This window comes from Dasypus novemcinctus, chromosome 7 (assembly GCF_030445035.2).
Source record: "Dasypus novemcinctus isolate mDasNov1 chromosome 7, mDasNov1.1.hap2, whole genome shotgun sequence".
Classification (NCBI taxonomy): Eukaryota; Metazoa; Chordata; class Mammalia; order Cingulata; family Dasypodidae; genus Dasypus; species Dasypus novemcinctus.
The window spans coordinates 75,344,599-75,359,380 of NC_080679.1; the positions used below are offsets into that span (position 1 = coordinate 75,344,599).

The window sequence follows — 14,782 nt, forward strand, 5'->3', positions numbered from 1 at the left end:
CTCCTTGGAAAGTTAAAATTGATAATTGATAAAAATCAATTATGATTATTACTTTAGAATATTCATATTAATCTCTTTTTCTAAGAGTGGGTTTTGTTCTATTTTTTAAGTGCAGTTATACACTAAAGAAGATTTTATATCCTTCCTATTTACATATTACTACACCTTCTTTGTAACTATCATGTAAAAATTTCATTAAATGTATATTGCATAATTTAAAAAGTATTCTGTCATTTGACTTTTGCATTGTTTTGAATAATTTACTAATATAAATAGGCTGTGAACTTATGAAAAAGTTACCCACTCATGCCTGTATTTGTGGTTATCTTCTCAGAAGCCATTCTCAGATTAACTAGGTCAAGAATTAAGTGGATAAACTGTGAAGCTTGCATTGACAGTAACTTTGGAGGGGACATTTTTGCTGGATAAACTCTTGGAAAAATAGCCTCTTTGGCCTCCTGAATGTTCCCATTGGTTTCTTTATTATGACTAATAAATATTAATATGGAAGAAATTAATCAATTAAGAAAAAAATTCCAATAGGAAAATACAAATATAATTTCCTAGCCTTTAAATACATGCATTATAAAATGTCCTAAGCCAATTTTTAAAATAGCATAAAAACTGTTAGGAGAGGTAAAGTAATTAACATGAAAGGAAAAAGTTGTTTGCTCTACACTTTGAACTGAAAGGAAGTACTCAACTGACTTTTGTACAGCCCTCTTGCAGGTAGGTGTATTTATCAGTATTGATTAGAAATCTAAAGAGAGATTTTTAAGTCTCAAAAACTCTAGTGCATCAAAGCTACAATAAACACAGTTTTAGTACAAATATAGGATAATAACATACAAAAAAATGCTTTAATAGCTTTTAAGGATTCAGGAACCTGAGAGCAGTAGTACATTTGACCCATTTTATGCAAAATTCCTATTAAAGACCTATTAATGTTTTCAGGAAAAATTTTAAGCCTTTACAAAGCTTATCAAAACAAAAATGATCAAAGTTCTAAAAATATACTATGTAAAATGTATACATAAGGGCAGAAAAGTAGCTTACTGCATAAGACACCAACTTTATTTTAGGTCTGGCTCATAAACTTGGTTCCCGAAACAGTGTCTGCTTTTTTTGTCACCAAATTGTGCTAGTGCAGAAGATGGTTTTCAATTAGATATGCAAAATGAGTCTCTTAAAAGGCCAAAGAAATAAATACTGTGATATATTAAATGTTTAATATTTAATTCCACTCATATTTTTTTTCCCTCCCCTTTTCATATCTTTCTAATTTTCTAAAGTGTGCATAAGGAGAAAATCCAAATTTTAAAGCCTTTATGACTACTGGAGAAATAATAAGCTGATAGGTTTAAGCATACTTTAGAAACCTGGCATTTCTACCTCAGGGTTGCTGTTTTTTTATTCAGAGTAATTTCAAAGGCTTTAGAAATACTTGAAACATCTGCAAGTATAATGAGATGGAATCAAATGTTATTGTGTTCTTTTATTGACTAGAAAGTTAAACTGTGGACATAATTTTGGGGGGAAAGTAAAATGAGGATTACAGCTCACCCTCAGGACAGATTTTCAAAATATCTCTTAGAAAAAGGAGAAATGTTGGGCTGCATATAAGGAATCTACAACACCCACCGATTAAATTTCTCAGCCAAACTGAAGTTACAAAATTCGGCGATTAACAAACTGTTTTCAGAGAAAGCACCAAATACCTCACTCCCATCTGCTTCACTTATGCGAGGCTTCAAATTCTGAGAGGGCTGGGCTTTGAAACCGTGAAAGAGAAGCAGCCTAAAGGTGAGAAGAAGGTCGCGAGGCTCATGGAGACAGAGCTCTGCTGGGTACCTGCCCAAGATAACGAGAGGACTCCGTGGCGTACTTATTATTACTTTTTAAACTCTATCTGACATTGGAAACACCACAAATCTCTGCTTTATGCAGCTTAAAATGAAAGAAATGGTGGGTTGCACCTCAAAGAAAATCAGCAAATCTCTTTTCTAAATAAAGACAAAACAGTTAATACATGGCTTTCTTACCAGTTAAAGCTAAAGGAATTATGGAGAACTGAAAGTTTCATTCTTTTCACAATGAGATTCCCTCAAGGATGCAGAATGGCAACTTAGCGGTAAGTTTCCAAGAGCAAGAAGGAAGGGGAGGGGCCAGACTTGGATGTTCATACGTCTTGGCTAGAAGTGAGGGAAATACTCTTCATGTGATTTAATTTTTGTATGAAATGGTCTTAGTTCAAGACTCCTCAAGCAAAATGTCCAAGGTAATACACTATGATTGGAAAACACGATAAATAATTGGTCTGTTATTAGTTGGTATTATCAAAGCTTTTTCTTACTCAAGTAGCCATTTTGAGAACTACTTCTCTCTAATTATCTGTAGGACTTTAAGCCTCAGTGATCCCACCACATTTTTAAAGCAGCAGGTGGGAACTTGATGCAGAAATACAGAAGAGAAAACCCTGAGATTATGGGTTTGGTTCCCAGTGCCTCCTATACAGAAGATGAGCACACAATGAATGGACACGGAGAGCAGCCAGTGCATGCAAACAACAAGGCGGGGAGAGAGAAATAATAAATCTTAAAACAAACAAACAGAAAAAAGCAAACACAAATGCAAACAAAAACTGGGGTGAACAACAAGACAGTGAAAGTGAATTTTTGTCTGTTTTGGAGTTGTGGAGGTAGAAGATGCTCTTCCATTCTTCTCTCAGCTCCTCTGTTTAAGGTGCTTCAGAACAGGAGTTCAGATATGAGGAAGCAAAAGAATTCAACAATGCTCGGCAGAAGAGGACAAAGGGAGGTTTGTGGATTCATCCTCTAAGAGACTAGCCCAGGCTCATGAGAGGATAGGAGCAAACCTTTATGGAGTGTACCACATGAATTATCTTATTGAATACTCTCAACTACTTTGTGGTGAAATTACTGTTAATAATCTCATTTCACGGATACAGAAACTGAGACTAAGGCTCACATGGCTGGCAAATGACAGCTCTGGAATATGGACCCCTTGGTTAACCACTGTCTTCTATGGACATGCCTTGGTCCACCTTTTCTCTGAAGTGTCATTTTTCAAAAAAGCCAATATAATTATGTCACTTTTCTACTTAAAACCTTTCAGTGGGTTTAGGTAAAGGATGGTAGTGATGGTAGCAAAACATTGTGGATGTGATTAATGTGTCTGAATTGTATGTTATCATATATATATATGTAACATACAAATATTTTTAATATATATATTAAAAATAGAAAGAGGGACTATATATGCAGTACGTGATCCTGAGGTAGATCTAATAATGGAGGAGAAAATGCCCAAAAGGACATTATTGGGCCAACTGAAAAAAAAATGGAATATAGACTATATGATTTATGTCAGTGTTAAATTTCTTGAACTTAATAACTATACTTAATGTGGTTATACAAGTGAATATCATTGTTCTTAGGAAATATGTATGGAAGTATTATGTGTTAAAGGAGTATGATGTATGAAACCAACCCTTAAGTGTTTAGAAGACGATCGATAGATGATAGATGATAGACAGATATAACAAATGTGGCAAAATCTTAAAAGTTGGTAAATCTGGGTATCTGGGTAGGGGGGATAATGGAGTTCACTGTTTTGTTCTTGTATTATTTTTGCAACTTCCCTGTTCATTTGAAATTATTTCAAAAGAAAAAGTTAAAAAAAAAAATCCTTCCATGGTTCCCATTTCTTGGAACAAATATGAACTCCTCAACACTGTTTAAAAGGATCTTCAAAACCTCTCTCCTGCCTACCTCTCCAGCCTCATTTTCCACCATTCTCTCCCTTGCTCCAATTGCTTAGAATGTTTTTCAATCCCTTAAATATGCCAAACTCTTTTGTTTTGGAGGTTTTGCCCATGCTGTCCCCTCTCCCTAAAATATGGTTTTCCCTCCCTTCTCCTGGCTTCCTTATCCTTCAAGTCTCAGCAGAATATGCCTTTCTCAGAGAGATCTTCCCAGACCCTCTATTATATGTAGTGCTGAGGATGTTAGGAAGGAAGACAGATGGTGGTTATGAATTTGGGTAAGAGAAATTTTAAAATATATTGCAAGATATTTAAAGGGGGCAAATCAACTTTATCTTGTTTAAGATCAAAATAATATAACATGTGTGGAGTGCCAGGTGTCATGCTGTGTGAGCTTTACTGTGTATTCTTACTTAATTCTCATGATTGACTTAGAAGGTTAGGTATAATACAACCAATTTTAGAGATGATGAATCTGAGGTTTAGAGAAGTTAAGTAACTTGCTCAGGGGCACATAACTAGGAAGTGACAGAACCAGCATCTTAATTCCTTCTTTCTTTCTTTATTGCCATAATATATTGCCATGATACAGCTTCCAAAGAAAGTATACAGAGAAATCTCTGCATGTAAACACCAACTCTACCCTGCCCTAACCATTTAATTTTCCAAGAATTGATAATAATTATAACAAAAGAGCATTTTATTGAACACTTACTTTTTGTCAGGTATGCTAAGACCTGCCCACCCATTATTCCATTTACTTTCACTATAACCTTGCCATGTGGATATTATTAATCTCTACTACATAGATAATAAAACTAAAGAGTAAAGAAATGAGAAATGACTTAAATATGTAACACTAAAAGATGGTTAAAATAAATGATGATGTATCAGAATTAGGGGAGATTTTACAACCATTAAAAATGATGTCTCACAGATGAACTAAAATATGTGGTAAAAATGATAACATTAAAATGCAATAGCAAAGATGTTCTCTGTCACCATTCTTGTTCAACATTGTACTGGAAGTCCTAGCTAGTGCAATAAGATAAGAAAAATAATTAAAAAGTCATACAGATTAGAAAGGAAGAGATAAAACTCTGTTAGTAGAGGGCATATTTGTCTATGTAAAAAATCCCAAAAAATTAAAAAAAAAAAAAAACCCTCCTGGAATGAATAAGTGGGTATAGCAAGGTTGTAGGATACAAGGTCAAAATACAAATGTCAAAATGTCAAATGCGGAAGCGGACTTGGCCCAGTGGTTAGGGCGTCCGTCTACCACATGGGAGGTCCGCGATTCAAACCCTGGGCCTCCTTGACCCGTGTGCAGCTGGCCCATGCGCAGTGCTGATGCGCACAAGGAGTACCGTGCTACACAGGGGTGTCCCCCACGTAGGGGAGTCCCACGCACAAGGAGCGTGCCCCGTAAGGAGAGCCGCCCCAGCGCGAAAGAAAATGCAGCCTGCCCAGGAATGGCGCTGCACACACACGGAGAGCTGACACAAGATGACGCAACAAAAACAAACACAGATTCCCGTGCTGCTGACAAATACAGAAGCGGACAAAGAAGAAGACGCAGCAAATAGACACAGAGAACAGACAATTGGGGCGGGGGGCGGGGATAAATAAATAAATAAATCTTAAAAAAAAAAAAAGTCAAATGCTTTTCTATACACCAGCAATATAAGTTGGCCAATGAACAATTGGAATTTTAAATTAAGTACTTAGGTATAAATCTAACAAAATATATACAAGATATATATAGATATATATAGGTATATATACATATACATATATGCAGAAAACTACAAAACACTGATGAAAGAAATCAAAGATCTAAATAAGTAGAGAAATATTCTGTGTTCATGGATTGGAAGACTCAATATTGTTAAGGTATCAGGTCCTTCCAACTTGATATGTAGATCCAATGTAATCCCAATCAGAATCCAAAGCAAGCTATTTTGTTGATGATGATTAACTGATTCTACAATTTATGGAAAGACAAAGGACCTAAAATAGCTAGCATGATATTGAATAAGAAGAAAGTTGGATAATTCATGCTCCCCAATTTCAAGACTTATATTAAAGCTATAGTAATCAAGTAATCAAATACAGTCATTATTTGTTAAAGAATAGACACACAGACCAATAAAACAGAATAGAGAGTCCAGAAACAGACCCATACAAGTATATTCAACAGCAAAGGGAATAGCAAAGGCAATTAAATGGAGAAAGGACAGCCTTTTCAACAAATGCCGCTGGAAAAATTGGATATCTATATGCAAAAAGAAAAAAGAAAAGTTAACATAGACCTTATATCATTCACAAAAATTGGCTCAAGGTCGATTATATACCTAATTGTAAAACAAAAACTATAAAACTTTTTGAAGAAAACATAGGAGAAAATCCAAATGACCTTGAGTTTGGTGATGAGTTTTTAAATACAACTCCAAAAGCACAATTCACACAAAAAAAGTGAGCTGATGTTTACATAGGACTTTATGAAAAATAAAAACCTTAGTTCTCTGTGAAGGACACTGTTAAGAAATAAAAAGAGAAACCACAGACTGAGTGGAAGATATTTGCAAAACACATATCTGATAAAGCACTCATATCCAAAATATACGAAGAACTCTTAAAACTCAACACAGAGGAAACAACACAATTTTTAAAATGGGCACAAGATCTTGGACACCTCACCAAAGAAGATAAACGTATGACAAATAAGTATATTAAAAGATGTTCAACTTCATTTGATGCTAGAGAAAAATTAAAGCAAGATACCATTACACACCTATTTAAAATAGCTATAATAAAAAGAACTGACAATACCAATTGATGGTGAGGCTGTGGAGCAACAGGAACTCCCATTCTTTGCTAGTAGAAATGCAAAATGGTACAGTCACTTTGGAAGACAGTTTGGCAGTTTCCTACAAAATTAAATATAGTGTTATCATGCAATTCAGCAATTGCACTCCTATTTACTCAACTGGTTTGAAAACTCATGTCCACACAAATCCTGCATGTGAATGCTTATATCAGTTTTATTCGTAATTTCCCCAAACTGGAAGGAACCAACATGTCTTTCAATAGATGAATGGAAAAAACAAATTGTGATACATCCATTCAGTGGACTACTTTTCAGTAATAAGAAAAATGAACTATTAAGCGATGCAAAAACATTAAATCTTAAGTGCATATTGCTACCTGAAAGAAGCTAGCCATGAAAAGGTTGCATAATGCACGATTCCATTTATATGACATTCTGGAAGAAGCAAAACTACAGAGACAGTAAAAAAATCAATGGTTGCCAGGAGTTCAGGGATGGGGGTAGATTTGGATAGGTGAAGAATGGGAAATATTTCATGTAGTGAAGCAATTCTGTATAATACCGAATGATGAATAGATGACATTATGTATTTGTCTAAACCCATAGGAAGCAAAGAAGTACACAATTTTTAAAAAAACATTTAGAAGGTCAGGGAATCCCAGAGAAGCATTTAGAGTATGTACTATGACGAAAGAATCTGACTATATTACAAGTGTTTGAAACAATCTAGCTGATGGGAGTGAGAGGGGGAGGAAGGGGAAAAGGCTGATCTAAGTAACATTAGAAATGACTGCAAGCAAGATAATTCCATCCATCTGCCCCATGGGGAGGAAGGGGAAAAGGTTAATCTAAGTAACATTAGAAATGACTGCAAGCAAGATAGTTCCATCGATCTGCCCTAAGCCATCGATGGGACCTAAGCTTCCTCTCAATTAGAAGCAGAGTAGGCATCACCATCCCCAAATCCTCAAGACAGGGGAATATGGGAAGCAGATATGGCTCAAGTGATAAGGCCTCCGCCTACCATATGGGAGTACCTGAGTTCAATCCCTGGGGACTCCTGGCGAAAAAGAAAAGAAAACGTGCCTGCGTGGAGAGCCAGTGCCCACACAGCAAGCCGAGTGCCCATGTGGGTGCCCACACAGCAAGTCACGTGCCCACGTGGTGAGCCAAGTGCCCATGCAAGTGCCTGCATAGTGAGCCAAGTGCCCACATGGCGAACCAAGTGTCCACATGAGTGCCTGCGTGGTGATCCAGTGCTGCACGGCAAGCCAGTGACTGCACAGTGAGCTGAGTGCCCACACAAGTGCCCAGGTGGCAAGCTGAGTGCCCGTGCAGCAAGCTGAGTGCCCCTGTGGTAAGCCAGGGCCCATACAAGTGAGTCACGTGGCAAGAAGATGCAACAAAAGAGAGAAGAAGCGGAGAGTCAAGGTGAAGCACAGCAGAGACCAGGAACTTAAGTGGCGCAATTGACAGGGAACCTCTCTCCACATCAGGGGTCCCTAGGCTAGAATCCCAGCGAATCCTAGAGGAAAAAGACAAGAAGAGAAGACAAAAAGAGAAATAGATACAGAAGATCACACAGTTAATGGACACAGACAGCAAAAACAGTAGGGGGGGAAGGGGAGCAGGAGGGGAAGGGAAAAAAGATTGGGGAATGAATAATGGACTAAAGCCAACTTATTATTACTATAATAATGGAAGAACTCTTATCATTGATATAAAGGCAATGGCCACGAGAGGTTCTGAGGGATGGGAGAGGGATGCATTGGTGTAATATGGGGGCATTTTTTGGACATTGAAATTGTCATGCATGACATTACAGTGACAGATACAGGCCATTGTATATTTTGTCATGACCCACAAAATTGTGCAGGACAGAGTATAAACTATAATGTAAACTGTAGTCCATGGTTAGTAGCAATGCTTCAATATGTGTTCATTAATTGTATCAAATGTACCATAATAATGAAGGATGTTGTTAATGTAGAAAAGTTTGGGAGGTAGTGGGGCATATGGGAATCCCTTATATTTTTGTGTAACATGTATGTAATCTAAAACTCGTTTAAAAATTAAAAAAAATAATTAAAAAAAAGAAATGAGTAGAGTCTGTAACACTAAAGGCAGAAGAACTGTACATAAGCACTCTAACTGATAAAGCTCGTTTCCCATTGGGGTATAAATGAACAATTCTGAAGCCACTATAAATGTATACTGGAATGGAACAATTAATTAAGTAAATAGCTGATGGTGGGAGCCAAATTTCTCTCTGTTGGAGTGGGATGTTACAGACAAGCAAGAGGAATAAGTTAGAATGATCCAGGTGGTAATGAATTACAGTTGGAGAAATCAGTATGAATTCATGTTTAGCTAAATGTAGATACAGATGGATACATACATACACAAATATTCAAAGCTTTTGTGTATGTATACATGTATATGTGTTAGTATACATACACATATCTCCTTGCTTTGTCAGCTCAGATGCCCCCAAAACAATGACACCCTAGTAGCAACAAGCACAACTAGCGCCCAGATCTTGGTCGCTTATACCATTCTCCAATAAAAGGAACCAAGGCTCCTTGGAGAAATGGCAGATTCTAGGGTCAGGGCAGGGAATGTACAAGATGAGCTTTGATCATTTTGCAGTGCCAAAAAGCAAAGAAGTGCAAAAAAAAAAAAAAATCATCAAAACAAAAAGCACAACCCAAAAACAACAAATCCACAGTAATGGTAATATGTCAAAGGACACAGGAGTCAACTGAACGTGCTCCCAATGGCTAAATCTGGGAAACATAAATAACAAAATAAATAAAGTGGTGTTGTATTGTAATCCATAGTATAAAATAAATATCCATGACTCCATAGGGGTAGAAGTAAATAAACACAGGATAAGAGATAAATCTCCCATGAAGAAGAATTCCAAATAATTTATATAGACACTCCATCCCCAAACAGATGGAGCACAAGTCTTCACTCCTAAAGTGTGAGCTGTGCAAAGTGACTTCCTTCCAAGTGTACAGTATGAAAAGGGGGAGGGGAAAAAGTAACTTGACAAATATTCCCTCAGCTAGACGACTAATGCCAACACCAAGAGAGATGTCATATTGATAACATGTACCTTTGATATGATAGGAGGAAAATGACACTTTACCCCTGTTGTCTTACCCCTTGTAATAGTCAGCCAAAGGGGTGCTGAGGCAAAATACCAGAAATCGGTTGGTTTTTATAAAGGGTATTTATTTGGGGTAGGAACTTACAGTTATCAGTCCATAAAGCATAAGTTACTTCCCTCACCAAAGTCTATTTTCACGTGTTGGAGCAAGATGGCTGCCAATGTCTGCAAGGGTTCAGGCTTCCTGGGTTCCTCTGGGCTCAGCTCCTCTGTTTTGTCCACAAGGTCAACTGTAGACTATCAGGCAAACATCTCTCTCTCTCTCCCTGGGGTTCCAGCTTCAGCATCAAACTCCAACATCAAAACCCTTAACTCAGTCCTTTGCTGAGCCTTTTATCTGTGAGTCCCCACCCACTAAAAGGTGGGGATTCAAAGCCCTACTGGCACAAGAGGTTTACATAATTACTTAATCAAGTAAACCTATGAATCCAATATAATCTAATATGCCCAGAGGAAAAGATCAGTTTACAAACATAATCCAATATTTCCTTTTGGAATTCATCAATAATAGCAAACTGCAACACCCACCAAAAACCATAACCACAATCTAATCAAGAGAAAAATATCAGGCAATTTCCAATTGCGGTACATTCTACAAAATAGCTAACTAGTATGCCTCAAAACTGCCAGTCATCAAAACATCAAAAGCAAGGAAATCAGAAAATGTCACAGTTAAGAGAAACCTAAGAAGACATGATGATTGGAACAGAAAAAGTACACTAGGTAAAAACTAAGAAAATCAGAATGAAGTATGTACTTTAGAGAATGCTAATACATCAGTATTGGTTTATTAACTGTAATAAATGTAACATACCAATGTGAAATGTTAATAATAGTGGGAAACAGGTATGTAATATAGGAACTCTGTACTATATTCACAAATTTTTCTGTGAATCAAAAACTATTCTGAAGAACAAGTTTATTTTAAAAAGCTTAATTGTCCATTTCTGTGTTAAATGGAGTAATCACAGTCCACCCTTTTCCCCTACTGAAAAAGCAACTATAAATTGGACAGAACTCATGGATCACCTATTTAAGGACTCTGAAAAGTAAATAGTAACAGGTGGAAGAACATCAGATTTTGAGTTATCATCAAACCAGGGGTGAGTTTACCATTTTTGTCCTCCAATATCTCCCAGCTGGAACTAAATGTGTCAGAAATTGGGAATTGATCGGCAAGGTACAGAGAGGGCTCAGGAGAAGCCCTTACGTTCTAGAGGAGTTTGAAAGGGAAATAACACTGAGAAAGCGTATGGGTAATCCCTGTTTTTTTTTTTCTTTTCTCTTACCTCTTATGCCTCAGGTCCCCAAAAATCCTATGGTGGCAGTGGCAACAACAGGATCTAGCAAGAGGGAGAGGAATCTTCCTCTCTCTTCTGTGGAGCTAGGAGTCCAAGAGGTTGACCAACCACCATTGTTTTCCTCTCATTCCTCCCCTCCTGTCTTTCTGGTCAGAAGACCCAAAAGAGGAGTCCCAGGAAACTAGAAGGTACTAGGCAAATCTTGGAATGTGAGGAGCTCAAGAATGTGACCCCCTAAGTTCCTATGTACTTCCAGGCTCACTCCTGACCTGCACATGTGTGGTCTGATCTGAAATAGCACATCAAAGATAGACCCTGGACCAGTTCCAGGCTGATCAATGAGTGGCACACATGAGACAGATCTGGGTAGCACTACAATGGCTACAAAACTAAACTGATGTTGGAGCCACAGCCCATGGAAGGTAGCTAGGAATTTTCCACCTGAACTTCACCAGATGGTTTGCCTGCTAAAATAAAAATATCAACATTCACCATAGGATTTAAGAAAGACCCAGATTCTTGTAACATAATAGTCACAATTTCCAGATACAATTCAAAATTACTTGGTATACAAAGAACCATGAAAATCTCAACTCATACAGAAAAAGACAGTCGGTTGATGTCAATGATGAGATGTCAAACTTTGGAATTATCTGACAAAGACCTTAAAGCAGGTATTATAAAATTGCTTAAATAAGCAATTATGATCACTTGAAACAAATGGGAAAATAAAGTCTCAGTAAAGAAATTAAATTAAATGAGAAGATTAAAAAAACAAAACAAAACAAAAAAACAGAGCCCCTGGGATCTATGGATCAATAACAAAAAAAATCTAACATTCGTGTCATAGAAGTCCGGGAAGGAGAAAAGACTGCAGTGCTAAAAAATATTTGAAGAAAGAATGGCTGAAAATACCTCAAGTTTGGCAAATGACATACACCTAACAGATTCAAGAAGCTGAGCAAACCCCAAAGAATGTAAACCCAAAGAAATTCATGCCCAGATCTCATAATCAAACTGCTGGACAACTAATGATAAAGAAGAAATCTTGAAATCAGCCAGAGAAAAACAACATATCACCTACAGGAGAACAGTGATTCAAATGACAGAGGATTTCTCCCCACAAACCATGGAAGCTACAGCACATTTTTAAAGGGCTGAAAGAAAAGAACTGTATACCTGTAATTTTGTATCTAGTGAAAATAGCCTTTGGAAATGAAGGTGAACTAAAAACATTTTCAGATGAAGGAAAACTAAGAGTATTTTTAGGCAGTGGATCTGCTCTGAAAGAATCTCTAAAGGAAGTTCTTTAGACAGAAGGGAAATGATACCAGAGGAAACTTAGAATATCAGGAATGAAGGAAGGGCAACAGCAATGTAACTGAAAATAATTCCAGAAATAGGAAGAGGGTGATGTAAATGCTAACTTCAAGAAAAGATAAAGACAACAGTTAAAAATAATCTCACAGAGGAAAATCTCCCCAATATGGCAGAGACAATGTTAACTAATAAAAATAACAGTCCATAAAAAAAATACCTTCATTGAAAAAAGCAGGATAAATCAAATAAAAAGTGTGATGTAAATTTTGTTTCCATATGTATATTTGTCTCTCTATATTAAGTATATAAACACATACACAGCTAAGGACGGGGGCATTTATGGGTGATTTTTAAAAACCTTTTTGTTTCCAAATATTCCACATAAACACTGAAATTTATGATCAGGGAAAGGTAATCATTATTTTAAAAATCCACTGTAGTGTTAGACTTCATTTTAGACTTTTGGCATAAACACTTCCTTTTAGCCATACAATATAAACTTCAATGACTCATCTGAATGTAAATTTGGCTCACAGACTTTAAATGCTTAAAATCAAGTTGATAAAGAATTTCTGTAATATTCCAGGAAAAATGGGATTGCTTATATCATATACTGGTTCAGCACCCACATGGAAATAGCTCAAAAGACTTATCCTGGTGATCTCCACCTCATAACTGTTAAGAAGACAGTGAAAAATAAATTATGATTCTGATTGAATGGAATGCATGGAATTTCTAAAGCACAATGCTTATCGCAATCAAAGCTATTGCAAAATGTAATGTCAACATTATTCTCATAAGTGCTCTGTCCTATTTCTTTATAAACCAGGGATGAAGACTAACCCAAATGAGATATTGATTGCATTATGATGTTATATGATACATCAGAGTAAGGGGATTGCTGTTTGAACAGACAGCTGAATATGCATCACTGAAAAGGATAGTGAACAGCTACTATTTCCCATTCCCTCTACTTCTGTGTTGGGACCTTCTTCCCTTCTTCGGAGCTGAACCCCCAGTGACCAGAGAAGTGTTGGAGGGGCCATATGGCTCCTACTTGTTTCATCATGTCTTTCTCCAGGAGGCTTCAAACTGAATGTCGCTGCTAGAGAAGAACCGGGAACTGCTGGCAGCCATGTTTCCAGCCTTGGAGAAAAGCAGGAGGAAGGAAAGCCCCTGACTTTTTTGAGCTCAAGGGCAGCTCCACATCTCTGCACAGGTGATGTGAGCCTCCAAATTCCTCTCCTGTTTGCTTTTGAGATGGCTTGATATGAGTTTCTGCCACCTGCAACTTAGTCTGGAGTTAACAGAGTAACTTAGTAACTCTGCATTCTTGTGAAGGAGGGTAGGTTGGAGGGTGAACAATGAAGCTTTCTTTTCTCAGAAAGCCTTTGGGTTCCATGTGGCTCTTACAATGTGTAAGGGATTTGGGCCCTTAACTCCCAGTACCAGTTCTGATACAATATCCTTTTCCCCTCTCTCTCTCTCTCCTATTAAGCTGTTTGCTCCCTGAAGTCAGGAACTAAATTTTATTAGATGGTGTATCTCCAGAGCCAAGTATAGGTCCTGTCTGGCACTTAGAAGCCACTTAATGCATGTTATGAAAAGGATTAAATGAAATGTGGTTATTTTTTCCTACTCTAATGAAATAAGCCCACTGCTTCAAACTTTGTTAATTGGAATTTGTGGCTAGGCTGAAGAAAACTAATTTATTTCTGAAAAAAAAGGGTTATTAACCCATTTAGTAGTGTAAGAAACTGTAAAGAGAATGATTAAACTAATTAAGAAAACAAATTGTTTCAAGCAGGCTATAGCCATTTAAAATCACCCATTCATATAGAAATAATTTGTGGGCTAAATTACAAATAATATCCATCTACTTATTCATTAAACTAGGTCCCTGAGGATGTCTACTAAGCAATGCTTTGTTAGTTTGATTAATTTACCATTTGTACTTGAAATATTCCATAAATTAACCTTTTAATAATTTGAAAGGTGACACCTGCAGTTATACACTAAGTCTACTTACAAATTCTCTTAAAATCTACAATATATAACAGAGAGGGGAAAACAAAATTAATACAATTCTTGCTGTTTCTTTTAGAGATTCTAGTTTCATTCATGCCCAGGCACAAGCTATGCAGTACAAGTACCCAATGTCCAATCTCATCATTACTCTGTCCTCTAAGGTTTATTATCATTAGTATTGAATGGCCATAGGTCAGTACTACCCAATCGCACCTCATTCCTGGACACTATCTAGTACAATGACCTTCAAACCAGGTTTCCAAACCCGCTCACTCTATCCTGGGTCCTCCCTTTCTTGGTTAATGGCAACTGCTCCCTTCCAAGTGTTCAGGGCAAAAACCTTG

At 37.0% G+C, this 14,782-nt stretch overlaps 1 protein-coding gene across 13 annotated transcripts in view; it reads right to left on the reverse strand.

Annotated features, from left to right (window-relative positions):
• RAPGEF4 (Rap guanine nucleotide exchange factor 4) overlaps positions 1-14,782 on the reverse strand; it is a 339,975-nt gene that overhangs the window by 109,143 nt on the left and 216,050 nt on the right. For 3 of the 13 annotated variants that reach the window (XM_071216290.1, XM_071216291.1, XM_023584168.3), the window contains exon 2: positions 6,617-6,714. The exons of the other annotated variants lie outside the window; for them this stretch is intronic. In XM_071216290.1, coding sequence (XP_071072391.1) covers positions 6,617-6,655 — 39 coding nt within the window. In that variant the 5' untranslated portion in view covers positions 6,656-6,714. The remainder of the gene's footprint in view (positions 1-6,616; positions 6,715-14,782) is intronic. 13 annotated transcript variants of the gene reach the window in all.